The sequence below is a fragment of the Pteropus alecto genome, unplaced genomic scaffold (assembly GCF_000325575.1).
Source record: "Pteropus alecto unplaced genomic scaffold, ASM32557v1 scaffold23, whole genome shotgun sequence".
In the NCBI taxonomy this organism is placed as follows: domain Eukaryota; kingdom Metazoa; phylum Chordata; class Mammalia; order Chiroptera; family Pteropodidae; genus Pteropus; species Pteropus alecto.
In genome coordinates, this window is record NW_006435837.1 from 6,969,552 (window position 1) to 6,994,637 (window position 25,086).

General features: G+C 39.9%; 1 protein-coding gene across 3 annotated transcripts; it reads left to right on the plus strand.

The window, feature by feature from the left end:
- Positions 1 to 1,005: 1,005 nt before the first annotated feature.
- ASB11 (ankyrin repeat and SOCS box containing 11) lies at positions 1,006 to 23,386 on the plus strand. 3 transcript variants are annotated; one of them, XM_006911652.1, is made up of 7 exons: positions 1,006 to 1,205; positions 9,416 to 9,495; positions 12,824 to 12,931; positions 15,682 to 15,832; positions 18,391 to 18,525; positions 19,640 to 19,831; positions 22,819 to 23,386. In XM_006911652.1, the coding sequence occupies exons 1-7, from the start codon at positions 1,025 to 1,027 to the stop codon at positions 22,941 to 22,943; spliced, it is 972 nt and encodes a 323-aa protein (XP_006911714.1). In that variant the 5' UTR covers positions 1,006 to 1,024; the 3' UTR covers positions 22,944 to 23,386. The 3 variants fall into 3 exon arrangements, with proteins under 3 accessions (XP_006911714.1, XP_006911715.1, XP_006911716.1); XM_006911653.1 differs by having other exon boundaries at positions 1,025 to 1,205; positions 12,875 to 12,931; positions 22,819 to 22,943; XM_006911654.2 differs by lacking the exon at positions 1,006 to 1,205 and adding an exon at positions 1,959 to 2,240 and having other exon boundaries at positions 22,819 to 22,943.
- The last annotated feature ends 1,700 nt before the right edge of the window (positions 23,387 to 25,086 follow it).

Consider the following 25,086-nt stretch of genomic DNA (forward strand, 5'->3'; position numbering starts at 1 on the left):
CAGAGTCTAGGGGAACAGTTCTGTAGGCAGTCATTCTGAGTCCTAGGAGGAACTCCCATGGTTTTGCATAAAGCATTTATTAAATAAGATTTATTTAGTCTGCTCTTAGAATTTTAAAATGAAAGAGGAGACCTAGATTTTTCTAACCTAATTTTCCTTGGTGAAGAAAATTAAAAATAAATCATTTTCACTTGCATTAGCCAGCTTGTCAAACAGTTAGGGTTACAACTAAGCAATTAGGGAAGGTATAAATTAATAGAACGTTTGGGTACTTCACCCACAACCTAGGGCATCTTCTTTATCCATTTCATTGTGACTCTTCCATGATCAAGGATAGCCCACATTTTCCAGAAAGTGGTACCACCGTTACCGACACTTGAAGTGGGATGCAAACGATCAGTAACTTTTCTGGGGGGACGTAGTCATGGATGAAATAATTATAGTAAGAGCTCTAATGCTTCCAGTCTGACATTTCCACCTGAAAAGGCATCCAAGATGGGCATTTTATTAAATGCTGCCTTAGAGTCATATTTGAGGTTTGGGCTTTATCTCCCATAAACCTCAGAAGGAAGAGGAGTTGAAAAGTTCCAGGGGCTGGTACTTCCCAGCAAGCGCATATAGGATGTGTTTGTACTTCCCTTTATGAACTTCAAATCACTTGCTTTGTCCTCATGGAAACTGAGAAGTTTGTTTTATCTTGCCAATCCTGCCTTCCAACATGATGTAGCAAAAACTAGAATTGAGGAATAAAAAAGGTTGGGATATGAATCCCATTTGTTAGATAGCGCTGAGAAATGTAGGTCTAGAATTATCAGGTGTTTCTGGTTCGAAGGAAGTTTCGTTTATTTAACCTTGCTGTGAATGTCAGCACGCGCAGTCGCCAAATCAGTTAGCTTAGAACCTACAAGCTGAGTTCTCTGTAACAGGAGCACTGAGGGCTAGAAGGTTTAAAATAGATGTCATATGATACCAATTATAACTGAAATTTTGCAGCCCTGAGAACCCATACAGAGTGTAAGCCAAAATGGAGGATGGCCCTGTTTTCTATGGCTTTAAAAACATTTTTATTACAATGTTTGCTACTTTTTTTTTCTTCAAGCTTTTAATTAAAGTTTTTTTGGCTCTCCTAACCCATTTCTATATCGTCAAAGGAAATAGAACAGAAGCGGCTAGGATAGCAGAAGAAATCTATAGTGGGATTTCAGGTAAAAATACATGAATTTGTTCCCAATACTTTTTAAAAATCCTCCTGGATAATTCCCATGAATTATATTTCTAGAAGGGCAGTTTCATTTATACTTTGGCTTTGGGTAGTTTTAAAAAATTATTTAAAGTAGCAAATGGTGACTGTGCCAACTTGTGAAGGATTTTCAGCTTTTTGCAAGTTAATAGTTCTCTTAGCAGTTATTTAAGAAGTAGATAAAGTAGTGGCTTTCTAAGAGTATTTTGAGAAATCTCGTTTCTACTAACCAAAAAAATTACTTACGCAGGGTTATGGTCTTATATTTTTAATCGAACTTTAACAGTGCTTCCTAACAAGATTGAGAGTATCCTTGGAAAATAGAATGACCCATAAATTTGATTTAAAGCAGCCTATGTGACGTGCTATATTTATTTTTGTGCTGTCATTTGCAATTTGAATCGATTAGCCACTTGTCACTGTCAGGAAGAACCCTTCACTAAACCCATTTATACATGGCACTGTGCAAAGCTCTGCAAACAAAGGTCATTATGATAGGAAATGCCAACATCCAGGTCAAACATTTTAAAGTCCTGGCTTCGTAGAATTTAGTATCCATTTCTTTCAAGAAACGATTTCCCTTAATTGTAGTGAGATGCTACAAAAGTAATCGAATCAGATATTCTTGTCAGTGCTGGGATTATCACTTAATAGAGTAGTATTTATTCATAAACAGAGTTCAGAATTTCCCCTGTGTGTTTTTAGCACTCGTAGGGGTTCTAGGGTTACATCATTATCTAGTATCCATTTCAATTTGCATCCAGGATTCTCTTTCAAAATAGACTCATGCTGTGTGATTCGAATACACTAGACGACTTTGAAGACACTAGATAACAGCAGTCTTATCCAAGGAAATAAGACCTCCAAAAACGAAGCAGCAGAATGCTTCAATTAACTGGGGAAAATGAGAAGAACCTTGAAGTTTCAGGAAGTGTCAGAAGGCCCGGAGTGTGGAAAGAGGTTTCCTTTGGGGACTACATTTGTCACACATTTCAGGGAGGTATGTTGCTTAGACTGGCTAAAAAAAAAAAAAAAACAAAATCTGAAAAGCTGTTTTCTAATTTAACTTGTATATATGGGCAGGGACTTTTTAAATATCTCAGTAACCCAGTTTTGATGTTCGCATGGATACATCATCCTCATGGTTTGTATTAGGTAAAGTCCAACGAAGTCAATATTGGCAAGAGTGTTAAAAATGTTTTCTGTTGCTCGTGTGTACTATTTTTGTCTTCGTGGACCTTAATTAAGTACACTCTTAAAAAGGTTTTATAATAGTCAAAACCCATGTAAGCATGGTTTAAGTCTGATTAAAGCCATAATAGAGATATTTTAAATAGAGCTCATTCATTCTTTAGCTCAAATATCTTTATTTGTTCAAGCTCCTAGGATAATGTCCATTTCATTTGTATAGTGTTATAAAGCAAAAAATGTATTTTTTGATTATCATTGACAAGAGGCAGCAGGGAGGACGGTGCATGTTAATTTCTCAGTTTAATTTCCTTCCTATAAATGTGCATATGTGTGTATGGATGGGTGTGTGTGTATACATACACACATGAGTATATCCAGATTCGGTAAATAAGGCTTTCTGTGATAATGTATGAAGTAACGTGCTAGAAACAGTGGTTTTTACATAATTCTAACAGCGTGTTTTCTTTTGACACTGTTAGCAGTCAGATACTATACACTTAAAGCTAGACGCGTTAAAAATCAACAACACAGTTTCGTGCAAGTGTTCAACTCAAACCAGAAATCACCTTTGCCGTTCATTGGTCAGACGAATGTTTGTTGGGAAAATATGTGACATTTAATCAGTAAGTTAGCTTACCTGGCTTAAACAAATCTCAGCCCAAGGTTAAATTTCTTGATTCCAATAGCATATTATATTCCTATAAACTATCATCAGCACTGTCAGAAGAACAAGGGGAGGGCGGTAAAAAACTCGGCCAGGGCAGAGCTCAGCCTGTCCTAGGTCCTGGCACTTTTTCTTTTGGAAGCAGCACCTACGATCTTATCCCTCATTAGTGTTTTGTTTGTTTGTTTATTTTTGTTTGTTTGTTTTTACTGTAAAATCTTTCTGGAATACATCATTCACTATGTCTTTGTGGTTTAAATTATTCCATTTGTAGATAACTAATCAGAATTGAGTTAAGCTATTGTTGGCTTGTTGATTTTTTTCAGGCTGCTTTGTGTGTAGTTTGTCATTAATACACATGTATGTTTTTAAGTTTGAAACAGTGTCATTGGCCCTTGGCATTACATTTAGAGCACCAGACGGATCACTGGATCCTCCCTTCGGCCCATAGATTTTTCTGCAGGTACTATCTTTCTCCTGAGAGATAACAGTGTATGATTCTTCAACCTTAGCTAATTTGGCCAGAATCGAACCTGGATTTAGTACAGTGGTTTAGTCTTCAAACTTGATAAAACTATAGATATAGGTTGATGATCTGTTTTCGCAGTCCTTGGACCAGATGTGTTTCAGGATTCAGGAGTTTTAGGGCATACTAGGAAGATTACACAGAGTGTATACTGTGTATTTCACAGCACACTCCCAGCAGGGCCTAGAGCTGCCTCCCATAAACAAACATTTTGCTTTTCAATAGTGAACATATAAATATTCACACTAAGTGAAAATACAAAATAAAAATAGTAAATTGCTTAACCTGAGTCCTGGCCACGTTTTGCTTATCAAAGGAGTTGCATCAACCTTAGGGAAAAGCTTGGTTTTCAGAACGTGGGGAATGTTATAATGGCCGATATGAGATTGTGGAACTATTGGAAGCTCCCCCAAAAAGGGTAGGGAAGGGGGTACTCTTTTAAGCTAAGTCTAAAAGATTGATTCTATTCTGTTACACTTAAAATCAGTTGTCCTTTTTGTTCTGAATCCGAAGGACTCACCATTCCTTGACTCCTTTGTTCTATCCTTCCCATTCGGACAGATGCCCACTGACTGTGGTTTATCTCCTGACCGGGGCTGAGTGTTCTAGAGAGTATTCATTTTAACTCAATTTTATTATAATATTTTAGAGATATCAGGAAATTTGTTATAATATGTTTTTTTACAGTTACCTTTGTTACTTAAAATATCATGAATTCTGCTAGGTCCTTGCCTATCTATATTTTGGTTCAAAATGGAAATTCCTTTAGAATTTTCTCTGATAAATGTTGCAGGAGAAGATATTGCTTCATACGATTTTGGAACTTGACTAAAGAGAATAAAGATTGTTCCATGTGCACTAGAGATTATAAGCAGTTAGTCGGCTTTTTAAAAATAATAAATCAGTAATCTTAAATACTTATTGGAATTAGGAAGGGTAAACATTCCAAAAAAAATTTTTAAATTACAATCGTTTTCTTATCTTGAACACTTGAAACTCAGACAACTGAATTCCATCCGAACCAATTTTGTTATTGAAATCTGTGACTTTCGAAGTTGTCATGAAATTGTTATGCAGAGAGTGAGAAGTAGAGATATAAATCATACTCTGAGAAGAAGTCACAGGCGAGAATGAAAAAGTACTTGAACATTTTCCATACACCTCGTCAGGAACAAGTAAACATATTTGTAAACTATCTTTATAACGTGCTTGCAGCCCTGTGACACAGGCAGTCTGCCAAATAACTAAAAATAGACTGCCTTAGAAGAGAGTGACTGATTCCTACTTAAGCATTCATTTATTTGGAGAGGTTGATTGCTTATTTCCTGAAAGGAATGGAAAAACTCCCTAGCTGCCAAATAACTTTTATCGCTTATTTCTCACCATTAGCTCCAATTTGCAAAACAAGAATAAGGGTGAGAGAGTTCGCATTGGGAATAAGAGAAGGAAAACACGAGAACCCACCTTGGCAGGGTTTTCTGGAAAAAGGTTTTATGTGAAAAGTCTTCGAGGTCTTTCGGAGCAAGTGCTAGAAAACAATTGTGACTAGAAAGGTGACTTCCTCGACAGCGGTTTCTTTCCAGTTTCTGCATTTACGGCGGCGTGAGAGATTTATTTTACATTATCTATAGACAGAAGGTGGATGGAGCAAAGCTCTCCAGACCAGTAAATCTGCCACGAGAACAGGCAGAATTTAAATACCAGTAGCTCTTAAAACCAGAACAGGCTGTGTTCCGGTCTCAAACCTTGGATTTCTGTCCTATTTCTTCCACTTACTAGAAGTGAGATGTCTTCATGTGCGGCAAGGGGGTTGTCGAACATTTGTGCATTTAGGGGTACTCTGATTCCTGAAGGTAGGCTCTTCCCTTCCCCCCTCTCTTGAAAGCCAAGGGATGGGGGCTGCGAGAGAAATGCAAGTTTAGATAAGGGGCGCTTGAAAGGAGAAGAGCCTGGTATATCACTCTCAAATTGGAAGTCTGCTTAGGCATCTTGCCGAAATGCCTCCTGGACTACTCAAATAGAAAAGAGATTTGGAAAGCAGTGGTGTGGCGAGGAGCCCAGGCCAACCCACCATCCCCCGCTTTCTTGGTGGAACGGAAGATGGCTCCACGGGCTTCCCGTGACCTCAGAAGCATGGGGTGGGAGCAGGGGGCGTCAAAGGATGCTGCATTGACGGGAGACATGAGGAGAGGTGGTCAAATGCCAGTGCACAGGAAAGGGGCCGGGGAGTGACTCTGCTCTGAAGGGCAAACCCGCTGGCCAGAATTGAGACCAGCTGCTGAGGCCGAGTGAGCAGGACCGGCCTCTTCTCCCAGTTAACTGGGGAGACATCTTCCCTGTCCCTGCTTCTCCCCACACCCAAGGCACCAGAGGAACTTGCACCTAGAAGAGGGAAGTGGGGACGTGTGTGAGAACACGTCACACTTCCATCTCCAGCACTCAGGTGGCACAGAGGGCCATACTCTGCCCTGGGAGCGGAGATGACAGCTTGAAAGTGGACTGTATTGAAGTCTGGTGTAAATACAGACAAGTGCACAAACCCTAAGCGAACAGCTGGATGAATTCTCACAAAGTGGACACAAGCAGCTGCCAGGTCCCAAGGCCAAGAAACTGCATATTACCAGCATGGTCCCCACCAGGCCCTCTCTTAGCCCCTGCCCCTCCTTGGGGTACGTTGGACGCCTAATACCCAAGGTGAGTTTGGCCCTTTTTTGAACTTTATAGAAAGGAATCACACAGCACACGCTCTTTTGTGCCTGGCTCCCTTCACTCTATGTTAGGTTTGTGAGATCTCTCCAGGTTGTGTGTATGGAGCAGGTCTCATGGGACAGATGAGCAATAGCAAGGTACTAGAAATAGGATGAAGATGTGGTGAAGGTTCCTGCTTCTCAGAAGGAAAGGGGATCCACTTGGAGAAAAGTTTTAGAAATAGTAAAGCCATTTCATGTTGATATTCTAAATTAATAATAGCAAGTTTACCACTTCCATCTTGTTTTTATTTTTGAATCAAATAGTTATAGTACCTTCAGGTGACTTGGGTTGTCTGGCTATTGTTAGAACAAAAGAATAACAAAGCCATGGCTGTGGGTTTGCTTCTGACACTGGTCGGGATGCTGAGCTGCCATCAGTAGGTAAACACTGCCCTTAAGATCCCAGTGCCTGCGTCCATTTCCAAGAGCAATTAAGCAGGGGATCACCATGTCTGATGCACACTTCACCCTGAATGAGATGGAGAGGCATTAGAAAAAAACCAAAGCTGACTAAGTACATGCAGACATTATCTCATTATTCTCAGTTTATGCAAATAATAAATATCCAAGAGATTTAAAAATACCCCACTCATCAACTTGTAACTGACTCAGGAACAAGTGTAGATATAAGCACAGCGGACTTTCATCTTAAAGTTTTTATCTGTTTTTGTTCTGTTTTTGTTTTTGTTTCATACTCCTGATGTGAACGTGTAATAAACGCATTACACATTCACATCAGGAGTATGAAAACACTAGTGATTTTATTTATACATATAAATAATACACTTTTTAAAAAAATTTGAAGCTAATTTCAAAATGACAGAAGTTACAAGAGTGGTATAAGAATTCCCGCTTCTCTTTGCTCAGAAACCCCCATCATATTTCCCCAGCTGTCGTAATAATGTCCTTGATGGCAAAAGGATCTAATCAAGGTACACGCGTTTCTTTAGATGTCGTGTTCCATCAGCCTCCTGCAGTCTGGAACAGTTCCCCAGTCCATCTGAACTGGTTACAGGCCAATTATTTTGTAGAATGTCCCTTAGCTTGAGTTGGTTTGCAGTGTCCTCATGATTAGATGTGGGTTACGCATTTTAAGCAGGACTGTCACAGAAGTGATGGTGTGTTCTTTCCATCGCATTCCCACTGATTGTACATGATGTTGCTCATTGCATTCCATCAGGTGGCACTGTGCCATTTTGTTTCCATCTCTTCTGATGTTAACTTTGATCCCCTGGGTAACGTGTTATCTATAATTTCGTTCCACTGTAAAATTACCGCTGTACCCTTTATGACCATATATTTTGTGGGGAGATAATTTGAGGCAGATTCTATTATTCTACATTTCTAAGTTGGAGTTCTACTCTAAGAAAGAGCTTTCTCTTCTCTGAATTTATATAATAGATTCATTTATATCAGTGAGGACTTAACAGCCTCCTATTTTATTTAATAGGAATTAAATTATTATTTAATCTATCATTATTTGTTTGGATGCTCAAATTGTCCCATATTTGACCAGTGGAAGCCCCTTCGAGCCAGCTTCCCATCTCATTAAGCACTTCCTTACTCTCTGGCAAGGAATATGAGGCCCACCTTATATTTTTCCTGGCCCCACCCTGGAATCACCCATTTCTCCAAGGAGCCCTGGTTTAGGCGTGAGTGCACAGCGTGTATATATAATCACATTTCATACTGCTTGCTCCAATTTCGATCCAAGCCCGTAGAGTTCATTCTAGCTTCCCCCCTTTTCAAAACCCAAAGCGCTAGAGAAGATAAAAAAATGAGTTTCAGCGTAAGAAGAGGGCTTACTGAAATGTTTATAGCCCATGTTCTCATCGATTGAAAAAGTTCACTCTCTCCTTGAGGCCTCGAGCTATTTCAAAACCACATAATTCCCTCCTTGGTGGGATTGTTTTTGCGAAGGTTGCAGGTATGGGGAGACCTGGATTCTTAACACCATCAGGACCACCTGGAGGTTGGTAAGACAGGCCCTTTGTGTTAAATCCAAATTGTGTTACATGCTGGTCGATGTATGAAGAGCTCAGTTATAATTTGAAGAATGCACAAATTTTGCAAACCGGGGTAGGTTTTCCTCCAAAGTGGCTGATTACCCTTAATAGAGCGTTACTTCTCACGTGCCCATTTCAGCTGGTTAGTCCTATTTGCCCACAAGCAATCACAGGAAAGATATGTTCCCAAGGCACCTCTGAGTCTGTTCCCTAGAGCGCTGCCTTACCATGTGTACTTACTAGGAAATTATCTCGAGCACCTGTCATCGTGGATGCATTTTTATCATCCTACTTAGAGACTGAAGCGCATGATAAATACTAGATTACTCTTCCCTCATTTTACAGATCAGGAAATTGAGGTTCAAATAATTTTAGCAACTCGACCGTTTGGGCAGAGAAAGTGATCAAGGTAGGACTTGAGCCCAGGCAGTGTGGCTCCCTTGGCCCCATGTTTAGCAATCACACTCAACTGTCCCCAACAAGGCTGTTTAGAGATAAACTTTTGGAGGATTAGATCAACTGAAAAATGACTTCCTGCATTATGATAATATATATATTTCATCACCCAAACAAAAGACAGTTACCTAGGGAATTTAGAACACGACCACTTTCCCTGACCCGCTCGAATCTCCTTCATGCCGCATAGGATGTTGAGTCTTTAGGGTGGGGGCGAGGGTGAGAGGCAGGGGAAAGATGCAAGTGGGGAAGCTCACTGTCCAACTTTGCCCTCTATTTTGCTTTATTCAGAGCTATTGATTCAAACACTGGGCAATATTTATATGAACTGCATCCGTTGCTTATTAAAACTGCCCCCAAAAGCCAGAGATGATCTGTGCCTTCTCTTTGCACCCACCACCAAACTAATGGACTATACACTCAGTGGCCTGTAAGCCTGAAAGTATTTGACAAGAGAGCCGGATGCTTGGTACAAACTTCCTTCCTCTTCCTCCAAGTGTCCTCTCACAGTGGGCGGGGCATACGACCGAGCTGCAGGAAGAAGACTCCAGACCTTGACCTTCAACTTGATTTGTGTTTCAGACTGCTGGGCTGATCGATCCCCGCTTCATGAGGCTGCGGCCCAGGGGCGCTTATTGGCCCTTAAAACTTTAATTGCACAGGTAAGTAAACTGAAGATGTGATCCTTTGTACTTATGATATAATCAAGCATCATTATCAACCAGGGCAGCAGTCATCTCAGACCTCAACTGGGGGAAGATCTGCTTTCAGCCTCACTCATGTGATTGTTGGTCAGCTTCAACTCTTTGACAGATGGGTCTCTATAGGGCTGCACCTGCATCACAAGGTGACCACTGGCGTCCATCAGAGAGAGAGAGCATAAGAGAATGCCTAAGGAAGGAAGTCTTAGTATAGCCTAATCTTCAAAGTGACAGCTCATCACTTCTGCCATATTCTCTTCATTGGGTGTGTGTCAGTAAATCCAGCCCACACTCAAGGGGGCCAATACTAGGACTCAGAGTTCACTGGGAGCTGTCTTAAGGGCTGCCTACACCAGTGATATACTATTTCAAGAACAAACATTCAAATAGGTTGACAGATGAGTAAATCTTACTTCTTTGGGAAGCCTTATTAAGGTCTTAGTTATCAAGGCTACTTTATTTTTATTTATGACTGTATCCCTAGCACTTTGAATAATGAATAGTGGCCTAGAAAATATTTGTGACATGAATGAAAGTGTGCATGCTCCATTTACTTTGTTTTAGAGTCGGCGTGTGTACAGAGTTGGTGAGTCATATCTTTTTTCTACATCCCAGCTACCACCGAACCTGGCTTCCTTACCATTTTGAATTTAAACAGCTGAGCACACTGCTTTTTATTTTTGTATGTGTGCCTTTCCCCACCCCTCCTTGCGAGTTGTGTTAGTTCTCAAGAAAGTACAAGCAAAAAGAAAACAGTACTGCCAGTAATGATCAAATAGGTTTTGTACTTGATTTTATCACTTGCTTATTTATTTTAAGCATTTTACATTTTATCTGCTTTGATTATTTTAATACGTAATATATTCACATAGTTCAAAAATTGTAATGATATAAAAGGGTACACACGGAAAAGTCTTGCATCTAACTCCTCCCTCAATACTTTTCTTAGAAGTTTTAATAAACTTAATTTTGAAATGACTTTAAAGAAGCATTGCAAAGATAGTACAGATCCATCCATACCCTTCACCCAACTTCTCCTAGTGTTAATATCTTACATAACTGCGGTCCTTCAATCAAAAATAAGCAATTAAGGGATTAAGAAATACATAATAGTCTCGGGGATATGAAGTACAGCATGGGGAAGGTAGTCAATAGTATTGTAATAACTGTATGGTGCCAGGTGGGGACTAGACTTATTGGGGGATCGCTTTGTAAATTATATAAATGTCTCACCACTATGCTGTACGCTTGAAACTAATAAAGAATAACATTGAATGTCAGCTGTAATTGAAAAATAAAATTAAGAAATTAACACTGATACGATGCCATTAACTAAAGTACGGACTAAGGGGATTACTTCAGTTTCCCTATTAGTGTCCATTTTCTCTTCCAGTCCTGGATACCACGTTGCGTTGAGCATGTCTTTAGTTTTAACTCTGCTTCGTAAGCACGTTGGTTTTTTTTTTAGGATGCTTACATGTGTGAGGAGCCTTCCTCGTGGAGAAGTTCAGTTTTTCCTTAATACACCCCCTCTTCTTTGCCTTTACACACTAGCCAAAATGTGTTATTCTATTTTATTTTTCACTTTGTTTCACATTAAGATGGTGTACTGAGTAAAACAGTAAACTGAGGACCAAGAGCTCCTGGTTTTCATGCTGGCTGTCACATACAGCTGGCTGGGGGTGGGGGGGAGGGTGTCTCAAGTCTTATGAATAATTGGAACTTTCTGCTTCTTCATTTTCTCACACACAGTGGAGGGGATTCAGATGTTCCTTCAGGCCTGTCCAGCATTGCATTTCTATAGTTCCTGGGATTCTGAAAGTTTGCGCTGATCAGGATTTTTTTTTCTAGCACATGGCTGCCACCTTGTGGACTAGCCACTTTTTCTTTTCTCGAAAAGGAATCCTGTATGGGAAAAGAAAAAGGGAAAGATTTTTCTAATCATATTAGATACCCAACTTGAATATATAACACAGCTCTGTAGTAATGATGTCATATTCAGGACATGAAAATGGACAGAACTCAGGAGGCGCACAGAGGTTCTACGATGAAGGGACGGGCAGTAGTGGGAAGTGACGGGCAGCACCACAAAGGCCTGGCAGGAGATAGTGGGTACTTAGGTTGAGGTTTGGGGTTCGGGGTCAGGCAGTAGCTTGGCAGGGAATCAAAAACAGAACTCAGCTGCGAGGGATTAACCGGGGACCTAATTCCTTTCACAGATAGAAAGTAGGAATCATGGCGGGAGATGGTCAGGGCCAGGCTGTTAAAATCAGGGCTCGAAGTCAGTTGGTCAGCAGCTGGGCTGACCCTATCCTCTGTCACCTGGATTCCAGGATGAGGAAGGTGGAGCACGGCTATATGGGGAGGGGCAGTGCGCTAGGGCTGCGCCGAGCCACTGGGACCCGGGTAAGGAGATGGGGTTAGGAAAAGCCCCTGGCCCCAGACCCTGGTGGCTGCAGAGACCTCTGCATGCAGTGGAGTCATGGCAGCAGCAGCAGCGCGGCCACAAATGCACGTGGATCCTGGGAGTGCTACCTACTTTGTTTCCTACGCTTAAAGCCTCGGGCTCACCCTTTTCTTCCCAATCCGATTATAGTACGTTAAGTGTATTTTTTCTTATGATTTCCTTAATAACATTTTCTTTTCTCCAGCTTATTGTATTATAAGAATACAGTATATAATAATAGAACATACAAAATATGTTAATTGACTTTTTATGTTATCGGTGAGGCTTCCGGTCAACGGTAGGCTATGAGTAAAGTTTTGGGGGAGTCAAAAGTTACACTCAGATTTTTGACTGTGCAGGGGCGTCGGGGTCCCTAAACCCCGCATTTTTCAAAGGTCAGCTGTACTTTTTTTTTTTTTTGCCTTCCCAGCTTGAAATTCTGTATGCTTTAAGCCTTAGCTAAATACTACCTCATTTGCAAAGTTTTCTCTTATTCCGCGAGCCAGATTCAAGGATGCCCTATGCTCCCGATTGCAGTTTGAACTTGCCTCCAGCATAGCAATATATTCTTGCTGCCTTTCCCCCCATTTCTGTTTCCCCACTAGGCTCTTGGAGGAGAGACACCCATATCATAAGCTTTGAAGACCCAGGCACATTGCCTGGCCCAGAATCGCAAATAAGCATTTGATGAATAAATTCAAGGCTCCCACGCCATATTTTGACTCCCCTGGTCACGGGCTCTACTCTGTATGATGCCCACAAGCCGATCGAAACGGGTCCGACAACGTTGCTTTCATTGCTATTGCTGATGCAGCCTTTAACCCGCTTCTCTCCAAATTGTAGGGTGTCAATGTGAACCTCGTGACAATTAACCGGGTCTCTTCTCTCCACGAGGCGTGCCTTGGAGGTCACGTAGCCTGCGCTAGAGCCTTATTGGAAAACGGCGCTCGCGTGAGTACCGCCCCCTCCCCGCAGGTCTGTCTGGCCAAGTGCAGCTGCCACCATCTAAAGAGATGTGACCTTCCAGACTGCTTACCCGCTGTGGGTACACAGGTCTGGCCCCATCTGTGTCCACATTCCCGCATGGTCAGGAAGACACTGCTGTGTGCTCTCCTCTTAAGCCTCTATGCCCATGTGTGAACATGTAGATGAGGTAATTCACAGAAATCTTTCAAAATCGTGATGCTAACTTTTAAAAAAATCAATTGAACTGAAGTAATTTGAAAAACGATCTTGGAAAACTTCTTGTAATACATTAAAACACACTTGAAAAGAATAACAGCAACAAAAAACCCGCTCTTAATTCAAAACCCTAAACCAACAACTATGCTTACTGAGCAAAATTATTAAACTAAACGAGATTTTAATAAATAATACGTTGAAAAAAACTACAAAATTAACTTTATCTTATTTTTAAATTCTCTTTTTTTCTTCTCAAGGAATGACTGAGGTGCTGTATGTAATCAGATACCAGAATAGGATTATAAAATTTAAACTTTTGAAAATGCCAGTGACATTTATTTAGTTCGTTACCAAATAGTTTTGTTGCTAATTTTGTTTTTAAACTCAGTCCTTGCATGGTTTCATGAGCTGCAATGTTTTTTAAGTGCTTAATGAAGATTTTCTTTGCGTTTTATACGGAAGCTGCGTTTCTACCTGTGGAACTGATGGTCAAAGCCTTCCGTGGGCAAAGTGACTTTCCTGATGCCATAGCGGTTGTGTATTTTCATAATGGCTTCTTTAAGTTACCACTTAGCTCACGTGTAGTGATGAGGGCAAGGTTGGGGGAAGGCCATGTCCTTTCAAACTAGATAGCTGGAGTCACAGGCAGACTGTGGGTGGGAAATATCTGACAACATTGGGTCTCAGAGGAATGTATGCTGATACAACTCTGGGAGGTTTCGTGCGTGACAAAGATAAGAGTAAGACACGGTCCTTTGTCTTTGGCAATCTTGTGAGGGAAGAATAAATACATATTATATTATTTAACATTGAAATCAGAACGAGAGAAGGAACAAGAAGAAATTGTTCTATCAGTAGAAAATTCCTCAAAATTGACAGTGTATCTGAGACTGTGCTTATCATGTTCTTTCTGGGGGCCGGCTCCTCCTCTTGGATTCTCAGCCTCAGAGACCAAGTGAAAGATATCCCTGGTTTCCCAAGCTCCAAAACTGGATCATCCTTCTACTGCCACCTCATCTAATTCATCACAATGTCCTGCTAATTTTACTTCCAAAATGTTTCTCAAGCCTATGCTCTCCTGTGTCCTTTTCCTATAATGATCTAAAGCATTTATCGTTGTATCAAAATTATCTCTTTTTGTATTTGTCTTCCATGGTAGAATTCAACTTATTCAACAGGAGGCAATTGTCTTGCTCACCTTTGTCGCGAAAACATTGGCATCTAATAGATGCTCGATAAATGTTTGCTGACCTGAACGGAGAGAGAAACTTATAGAAAATCAAATTAGAAGGCCATCTGGACTGAGGAAGAGGATAATACTTAGTAAAAAGAAATCAAACGAGTTCTACCAAATATTTTTTAGGAAAAATGTAAATAGGTGAGAAGTCCCTAGAGTGTATAAATTTATACACATTATTTCCTGTCCTTGTTTGTCTCTGCCATCTTAGCATCTCATCGCTAACTTTCCAATTTAATGGGGCTGTCCTGGCACTGTGGAGATATACTTTTTTTTTTTTTATTTCTGAAACAAGGAAATTTAGGATCCTGATTATCACAAGCATATATCCTTAGTTGTTGAGGCAATATGGTTTGACAGCAAGCCCTCATCATCCTCCATTTCCATCCTATTAGAGCCTCTGCCCCAGAATTCCTTGTTCTCCTAATGTTCTTTCTAATCTATTGCTAATATTCAGAGATGCTTCCTAGCGTGCTCATTCCCAAGTGCCTAAATCCGTAGAAGGCACCAGGTTGGAGACACCATGTTGATGGCAATTTTCTTTGTGCCTTTGGTTTGGTCATGATCTCTCTGGGAGTTGCTGCAGGCATATGTAATTTGGATGGATTCTAGTAATCCGGAAAGGAAATCTGTAGCAAGAAAGACAATGTAGGAAATTGCCGAGGAGAGTTTTTGCAAGCACTGATTTTGGGACCTTAAGCTAGCTGGTTTCTCTAGTATTTTTGGTTTCTGCCATGTTTGTTCATGATTGAAAGAAAGAGTCAGTTCCATAGTAATGGAAACTGGAAATAATTGTTGCAAATGTTTATTGAATGTTTACTGGGCCCCAGGCAATGTTCTAAGTGTTTAACGTATAGTAACTCACTTGACCTACCAAGGCAAAGAAAGTTAGTAGCCCAACCAAGATCTCTGAACAAAAAAAAAAAAAAAAAAAAGAGAGAGAGAGAGAGCTGGCATTTGAATCCAAGCTAATGATTTCGTAGGTCATGTTCTTAACCGCCATACAGGACCACTCCTCAATGGTTATGAGGTTCTTAAGAAGCTTTGGAATACTCATGAATACATTTTAAAAGCTTTGTCCCTTTTTGCCCCATTTGAGATATTATTTATAGGTGAGAGTTGATAAGCTACTGGTAGCTAAATAACATAATACTGAAATGATGTAGAGTTCCCTTGCTCGTTTACCAGTATGGGAAATTTCTCCAGGCAATATACAGGACTACAACTTGGAGCTGGTGATAAAGAAATAGCAGATCCTCTGAGTCTCTCTGCCCATCATTAGGTCAATGGAGTGACGGTTCACGGAGCCACGCCCCTCTTCAATGCTTGCTGCAGTGGCAGTGCTGCATGTGTCAATGTGCTGCTGGAGTTTGGAGCCAAGGCCCAGCTCGAGGTGCACCTGGCTTCCCCCATCCATGAGGCAGTGAAGAGAGGTAAATGAGCCATCACGTTACACACAAAACATTGGTGGACTCACTGCAATCTGCATGAATCAGTGGTATGGTGTTCACCGTGCAAGGATCACCCAGATCTTCTTCACCGGTAGGCTACATGTGGCTTAGAAATCCCACAGCAGTAGCTTCAATTTGCCTAAATCTTCAAGAAATACCTCCCGGGCATGAAACAGCTCTTCTTATAACCTGGGAATGGCTTTCTGTCCCAGATGTCCCATTTCCTGGGTCCAGTCTCTCTGCAGGCCTTTCTCGAGGCTCTTTGCTGGTATTTTGGTGGCAGCTGGTGCAGTAAAGACTGCAGGTGTGACTTCCATGAGTCGTACTGTGCTTATGTCTCTGTCATTACTAGAAGAGAATAGCTTGACCCCTAAGCCCATAAAACATCAACCACTAACGTAAATTATGAAAGTGTCTGAAAGCCAAGGCTGATAGTCTTTCTAATGAAAGATTAGATGTAACTGTCCACAACGAGCAATATATTCTAGATGAGCTGATGACTTCAAGGTCATTAGTTATTGAAAAAAGTTTGCAAATTTAAAAAGCATAGCAATTGGAAACCTCGAAGTTGACTCTAGACTCCTGTGTTACTTTTGAAATGAGAAAAAAGTAAAATTAAGGAATTTTAAAATTGCATGCATAGATTAGACATGAACAAGAAGATGCCATTGAAAGGCTAAGGCCGTTTGTCAAAAGTTACACTTAAAGAGCAACATTTCTGTGTTACCCAGTGGTGGAGTTATTCTCTTATATCGAGGTCAGAAATACAATGGAGAAGTTAGAACATTGTAGAACGGTGACCTTGCTGGAATAATTGGAGACAAAAGTCTTTCTTTCAAAAGGCAATAGTTGAAGATTTGCCCCAGTTTATTAAACATGTCACTTGGTAATTTTTTTTTTTTGCAGTGAATTAACTATAAATGTTACAGAAGACTCAATTCTCAATGTATCTATGGTTTTGATAGCCTATACATATTTAATAAACATTTATTAATTAATAACAGATGTTGGCCATTTCCCAAAGTAAGTCCTTTAAATTGTGGAGAAATAGTCTACTTTGGAAATGATATAAAAGTCTTTAAAATTTTTTATTATTTATTTGAAATAAAAATTAATCTATTATTCGCATTTCATCCAAACATTTAAAAATAGGTAAATATTGGGAAAGGTTTGAATTACTTGAGTAATTCTGTAGTGCTTAGCTGGTTATATAAGTAGTGTTTGGTATCTATGCGCCTACAAAATATATATGTTTATCCTAAACACATGGATTCATGTGTCTCTACATATTATTTTTCTGTATTATAAAAGCATGTTAGGGACCAATGTCAACAGAATGGAAGGATGAATAGCAAATTCATTATTTTAGATATTGTTACAATAATGCTAATCGTATGACTTTTAGATATTCATTTTTTAACTTCCCGAGAATATTTAAATTTAACTCAAACTAGGCTCAGTTTCTTCTTTAAAAAAAAGGATGGGAATTATTCAAAAATGTTTATTAGATACCCTGTATTTACCAGGAAGTTTGAAGTACTGATTAGATATTATTTCTGGATTCTTACAACTTTAAACCTCTATGAACAGGCTGGGTCAGTATGAGACATATCGATGCTATAATCCAGGTATAATATTTACTTATGTGAACAAATAGTTTGAATCCATGGAATCCTTATTTGTACCTTTTAATGCATATATATACTTAGAATTTGTGATAAATCAAGCAGGTTTGAGACGAAGTTTACTTCCATGTGATCTATAAAGAAAAAGTTGGTTAAGTTAATCAGTGATGATAAGATTTTTTTTTAAAAGAAAATATTTAAATCTTCAAAGAGAACAAACCTATTACAAGCTCCCACTGATACCTCAGAAGCATTTGCTCCTGAATGAATCATTCATATGCTGCAAATTAACCAAGTCTGTCTACTCATAGGGCAAACTCTAAGGAGAATATTCATTAATACAGTTCTTGTTAGCCATTGAATTTGAATGTATATTTAAATATATTCTATACTCGAGGTTTTTAATTAATTCTCATAGGTATCTTCCAGGTTAGCCAAAATAAGGAGATTTTACTGCATGATGCTGCCATCCACCCAATTTTTCATGCATGAGTGAAGAAGAGAACGAGAGAGTTGTAATGGAGAGTGATCAGGGCTGGGCCTTGCATTTGAGCACTGGCTTCAGAGCAATAATAGAATGAGTCATTTACCCCTCTGGGTCTTGTGGCCTCCATTTGTAACTGGTGGCTTCATTTTAGAGGATTTCAGCTGTGCTCCTTGGAGACCTTAGTTTAGTTGGAGATACCTCAAAGGCTGCAGGGGAATTTAAGTGGGGGAGGCGTGGGCATGCTTCTCTTTCTAATAGTTTTATTTTGGAGCATTCTCAGATTTTCCTTCCCCCTCAAAAAATATTTTTTTTCTGCTTAAAAAATAATCTATGTTATTTCTGAAGCCTAGTCCGGATAAGCAACTCTATAATTCTGTGAATAGTTGGTATTTCCGTTACTTGAATGAGGTTATCTTGTATTTCACCAGGTCATAGAGAGTGCATGGAGATTCTGCTGGCAAATAACGTTAACATTGACCAAGAAGTACCTCAGCATGGAACTCCCCTGTATGTGGCCTGCACCCACCAAAGGGTAGACTGTGTGAAGAAACTTCTAGAATTAGGTAACTTTCAGAAATCTTGTCATAAGAACCTATTAACCTTGTTGGTTTTCCATGGTTTCAAAGATGAAGTGCCTGTCAGGCTGGAAAAAATTCTGACAGCATTTGATGTTTCAATGCTTAAAACAACTTCTCCAGAGAAACAAGTATCTGTATTTTTTAGTTCTGCTTCCTTTGATATTGGCTCCATTTACTTGGTATGGTGCTCCTTGGTGGTCTCAAGAGAGAGCAAGAGTCTCTTTCCCATAAGTCCTAGGGGAAAAAACAATTGTATTTCATTTGTTCTTTTTGAGTCACATGCTCATGTGTGAACCAATCATGGTGGCCAAAGGAATTCAAGGCATTGATTGGCTTGGGCCTAGGTTTTGGCCTACACTGCAGTTGTTGGGCTTCACTGGGAACACATGAACTGGAAATCACAGGGAATGGTTAGTTCCCTAGGGGCAATCTAAGTGTGGTTACCAGGAAGATGCTGGATAGTAAAAACAACAGACATTTGCCACAGACTACTTTAGATCGATCCTGCTAAGTTATTTAGTAATAGTTTTTTAAAAATCTAAAGGCATGTAAAGAAACAGAGTCCAGAGAAGAGTAAAATGTCTTGAAACTATTATTCGTTTATAGATTCCTCAAAGTTAGCCACTGACATAAAGATAGAGATTGTAGTAAGAACATTTAAATAAGAAATTTTATCTCGAAGATTTTTCTTGTCTTTTCTCTGCCATCATATACTGCTCCCTAGAGTAATTCATAAATCATTTTTGTGAGCCCTGAATAATATAACTACTAAATTAACTTAGTTTTATCCTTTGCCAAAAATCAAAATAGCTCTATGTAAAAGAAGCTGCACATATTTAATTTTTATGTGACAAAGTTCATATGGAAAAGTAAGTATTTAAAATGACTAAAAATATTTTTATTTACTTTTCTCATCACAATATTTCGAAACAGTCTTAATAGACATTGCTGAGGTTCTAGGCTTATGTCACATTTTCAAAGATTTGTCAAGTACGTCCTGGCATTTAAGATGTCTTTCTCTACAGGTACTATAGTTTAGACTCATTGCGTTTCTACTTTTAACATTTAGTGTGGAATTGTGGTCATCTGCTTTGTTTAGGAGCCAATGTTGACTGTGGCCAATGCCTGGACACCCCCCTCCATGCTGCAGTGAGGCAGTCCAGGGTGGAAGTCGTCCACCTTCTGATAGACTATGGGGCTAACCTGAAGTGCAGAAACGCTCAGGGCAAAAGTGCACTTGACCTGGCGGCCCGGAAAAGTAGCATGGAGCAGGCGCTCCTGCTCCGAGAAGGTAAGGAAGGCCTGGGTGCCCATTCTTCTTCCATAGGCATGTCTGCTCTCTGTCCTTTCTGTCTCGTCGATAGACTTTCTGATCTTTTTCTTTTTCTCTTTTTAATTGAAACTGGCAGGTAGGAGGTGGCAAGTCGTAGCATCACTGAGACGGGATTTTATATGCTGTATATAATCACTTATAACCCATGAACACGTACATACAACTGCTATGTTGCTTTGTATTTTCCATGACAAGAAAATAATCAGAGAAGTTTGTTTTCACCGTGAAAGGTTGAACTGCCACATCTATCTTGGCATAAGCACACAATTGAGCAGACCAAAAGTCTGCTTTGTAATGTCTGAGGCAATTCGGTGGAAATTAGAAATACTTGAGTTAGAGACGATAAGGTGGACTTCGAGTGTGTATTTCAGAAAGTAGACTAAATGGTCAAGTCGTTTGCCTGTTCTCCAAAAGAGGGAGTAGACAGGTCGGCATCCCTCGTCGCCTGGCTCCCATTTCCACCACGAGCTAATACAACTACAGATGCCAGAGGAGGAAAGGCAGGCCTCTAAAATGCTCCGGATGTCAAATTCAAAGGCAAACCATGCTACGACTGTACAGAAAGAGAATATTATCAGAACCTATTTTGATTATTTGTATGTGCAGGAGAATATTAATGATCGTAGTAATTATTCGTCTTTACACGGGTCAGGCGCTGAGCTAAATTCGAAACATAGATTAATCTCCTGGAATTCTTAAAACTTTAAAGCAGCAAGAACTTCACAGTAACTGGTGCTGTTCCAGCCAGCTGCAAATGGGAAAGAGAAGCATAAAGAGATTGGCTTGCAGAAAGTCCCACGGCTACTGAGAAGCAGAACCAGAGTTCTAACCAAGCAGTCTGGCCCCAGAACGTGCACTCTTAAGGTTATGATGGCCCAATCCCGAATCTTCTAGTTGGGAAGGGTTTTTTTTTTTTTTTTTTTTTTCACTCACCAGTTCCATTTTGTGAAACCATTCCCACATCTTAAATACTTTCCAAGTGGAATGCTCGTTTCAGTAGTTTTAGAAATACTCTCTAGGTCACTACTTCTTCAGCTTTAATGAGTATGGACATACCAGAAGATCTCATTAAAATGCAGATTCTGATTCAGCAGGTGTGGGGGGTGGGGCTAGACTCTGCATGTCCACCAGGTTCCCGGGCGTGCTAATGCTGCTGGTCTGAGGCCACACTTTGAGTCCCACTGGTCTAGATTATTTCCAATAGTCCATGTCATTCATGATCGTTCTTTTATTTGAATCTCTACTTCAAGACTTAGATTCTTCCTTACCACTCCCATTTAGAAACACCAGGTACTTTCCAACTATTAGCCGAGAGTATGATTTACAGCAGTTGTCACCTTTCCTCTTTTCTTCCATCAGAAATGTTTTCAGATCCAAGATTTGTATTTTTTTCTCTCTTTTTAAATAAAAATTATTGGGGTGACATTGATTAATAAAATCAAATAAGTTTTAAGTATACAGTTCAACAGTACATCATACATATATCGTATTGAATGTTCACCTCCCAAAGTTAGATTTCCTTCTATCATCTAATATTTGACCCCATTTATCCCTATGTATCTCCCTCCTCCCCCACTTCCCCGTGGTAACCAGTAATCCACTGTCCATGTCTGTGAGTCTCTGTATGTTTGTCATGTTCATTTGTTGCTTTCAGTTTTATATCCCACATATGAGTGAAATCGTATGCTTTTCAACTTGTTTTTTATAAGCAACTTCCTTTGTCCTCTATCTTCATAAATATAGCCACTTGCTCTAGAAGGATGAATGCCAGCGACTTCAGAGTTCACTCTGGTGTCTGAACTTGTCCAGGCAAACTGGACAGTTGGTCTGCATTCTTGTTCTCCAGAGGAGCTTTAGTTGGGTAACAGTAGAGATACTTTTCATTCCTGCATCCTCAGATTTTAACTAAAGGCAGTTGTTTGTTCCTCCAGGTAGATTTCTATCACATGGATGCCCCTTGGCCATATCAATGCAAATGTTATCTGGCTCTTTCCAGATGCAGTCCACCATTTCTCAAGGGGTACAAGATGCTGGTACAGTAGGATTTTCTCAAAAAGGAAAACTTTGTATAATCCAATAATTATATAAATCTACTTGAAGAGATATGTACTGATAGATCTCTGATAGATCAGGTTAAGAAATAGTAGGACCTTATAAATGCCCCTGTATAACTAGTATTCCAGCCCAAAGCTCATTTATCCTACTCAATCATATTTTAGACTCTCGTTAGTTTACTTTCCTGCAGGACTTAAAGCCACTCAAAGCCATGGACATGATGACTTCAGGAGACTCCATGAGATGGAGGCTCAGGGTATAATGGTATCTAAGTGAACTGGGGCCTTTCTCCAGATTCTCTGTTGAGATGGGATCCTTGAGAGAATGGAGGGCCCTCCGAGTGTGAGTTGGGACCCAGCCAGCACTGCTTCCTGGGCAGCTAGAGCCAGGCAGGCCAGGAAGACCCTGAGGCCTGAGGGCCAGGCCCCTGGCACATTTCCTGACATGACCTCTGTGACCACATAGGCCGGCTACCTGCTGACACTCTCTTAGCAATTGTCCCTTGCTCTGCAACTCTGTCTTGAGGTCCTGAATGTTCAGTGCTTCCATTTGCTTTTTCTCCTCAGTCAGTATATCAATTCCATTGGTACATGTGGTACATTAATGAAGTGTATTCCCTTTAGACCCCATACTTCATTCCTAACTTGCCCCTTGTTCGCCTCATTCTTCAGTTTCAATACTACAATACCATTGGAGGCTCCACTTAAATAAACATGTGCCCATCCAAGGGACAAACTGGGATCCCTGTATTTATTGAGTATCTGCTACCTCACTCTCTAATTCCTACACAGATCTAGCTTCTCTTAAGCTTTTAGAAAGTTTCAGCCTCTCCTTTACCCCACCCCCGCCCCACTATTATGAGGTTCACACCATTTTCATTCCTTCCTCAGGCCCACCTGCTCTTTCCCAGCTCTGCCGCCTGTGTGTCCGGAAGTGCTTGGGTCGAGCATGTCATCAAACTATCCACAAGCTGCATCTGCCGGAGCCACTGCAAAGATTCCTCCTCTACCGGTAGTCCCAGGGGTCCATGGGAAGGTCTTGGAGATAATCGGGTTGTTGCCTGCTGTACCCAGGGTACCTAGTGTAGACACTCAACAGCTAGACTTGCACTACCTTCGAATGAGTTAAGCCAGTTAGAGTCAATTCCTAATGAATCGGAACTCTTGGGGAATTGGAAACTCCTGGTTTGTTTAATGTTCTCATTAAGCAAAAACCTTTTGGTTTTTAGCTCTTATTGTTAAGAAACTTTAAAAGACTGTTAGTAGAGTGAAAATAAGTTATTTTTGAAGACATAATCTTCAGTTATCTAAGGGTCAACATTCTGAATATTGTGCAGACACATGTAAATGAATAAGATTATGATAAATGTAAGTATTCCAAGATGTGTTCCTGATTTAGTTCCTCCCTCCTCCCCCTTTCTTTCCTTCTATGAATAAATCTCTGCTGTAATTTTGATTTCCTTGCCTTTTTCTATATATATATAAATTTTAAATGCTTTAAAAACATCAGAGTTGAGACATCCAGTTACTGAGGACCTGGTTGATAAGAGAGATGTAGGAAGAGATTAGCTTACCTGGAGGTTGGGGTCTATTGCTCATCCCTTTTGATATTAGATGCTGTTCTTTGAAGTAGATTGAGCAACACTGCATACTCCCACTATCTGAACCCATAGGCACCGTGTGATGCATGTTGCAATGCAAGCATCTACCAGCTTATTTTCAAAGTCAAGAGTCCCAGGGATTTTGAAATAATTACATGTTGACGCCAGTCCCCAAGATGGGCTCAATGCTGGGTCAATATTATTTCTATGAGTAGGGGCCCAAAATAATCACAAAGGTATACTCTAATAAACAGCCTTCCTCTCCTTTTTTCTCTTCTCCTACTTCTCCTTTTATTTCTTCCCAACCCCCTCTCCTTCTGCCCCCCTCCCCCTCCTCCTCCTTTTTGTAAATTTAGAATATGAAAATTAGATAGACTTTTAATTATCGTAAGTACTCCTGTCATGGTTCAGTGACTATAGTAACATAAGCTTCTAAAAAGAAAATTTTCTCTCAGATTATCTCCTGATTTGTTACAAACATGTATTTTTTCCCCAGTTTTCCAAACCTTTGATTCTCAACTGGGGACAATTTTGCCCTACCACCACTAACTTCAGGCACATTTGGCAAAGTCTGGAGACTTCTTTGGTTGCAACAACAGGGAGGAGGGATGCTACTGACATCTAGTGGATGGAGGTCAGAGGTGCAGCTGATCATCCGACAAGGCACAAGACAGTTCCCCACAGTAAAAAATGATCACTTCCAAAATGTCAACAGTGCTGAGGTTGAGAAACACTGCTCTAAACCTATGTTATTCAATAAAGAAGCCACTAGCCACATGTAGCTATTGAGCAGTCGAAATGTGGCTAGGTTGAATTGAGATGTGCTGTAAGTATAAAATACGCACTATATTTTGAAGGTTCGGTACAAAAACAATGTGAATTATTTCATTAATGATTTTGAGGTTGATTACACAATGAAGCAATACTATTTTGAATATATTAGGTTAAATTAAATTTATTAGAATTATTGCTACTTTTTTTCCTTTTAAATGTGACTACAATACAATTTTAAATTGCATATGGCTCTAGCATGATATTTCTTAGTGTTCTAGACCTTTTTCTCATTTTCACAACTTTGGAATATGAAATAAGTTCATCTTAATTAGTTAACTATTTGAGGAAAAGATTAAGTTCTATTTGATATCATATTTCAAAAACAAATCTCATTTTTTTAAATGTTAAAAAAGTTTTAAAAGATGCTATAAATACTAGAATAAAATGTTCACTGAATATACACGAAGGGAAGGTCTTTTCTAAGCATAACATCAAAGTCAGTCACTTTAAAGGAAAATACTGATAAATTAAAATACATATCATAGAACATTCAGGAATTCAAGGCTTTCTGTCTTCAAAGTGTTCCCCTGAGGGTATTTTTTGGTCAGCCTACATCTTGCTGAACATCTGAGCTCTGTGTTAAATCCCAGGATATTCTCTGATAGTCTGCAGTGTGGCCCCAAGGAGCTTGAAAATCCTGCTGTTCCATCCACTTCTTGAAACTGCAGGTCATGGATTTAGCGAATCCCTCGTATGGACCCCCCAACTCTGGTAGGAGTGTGTG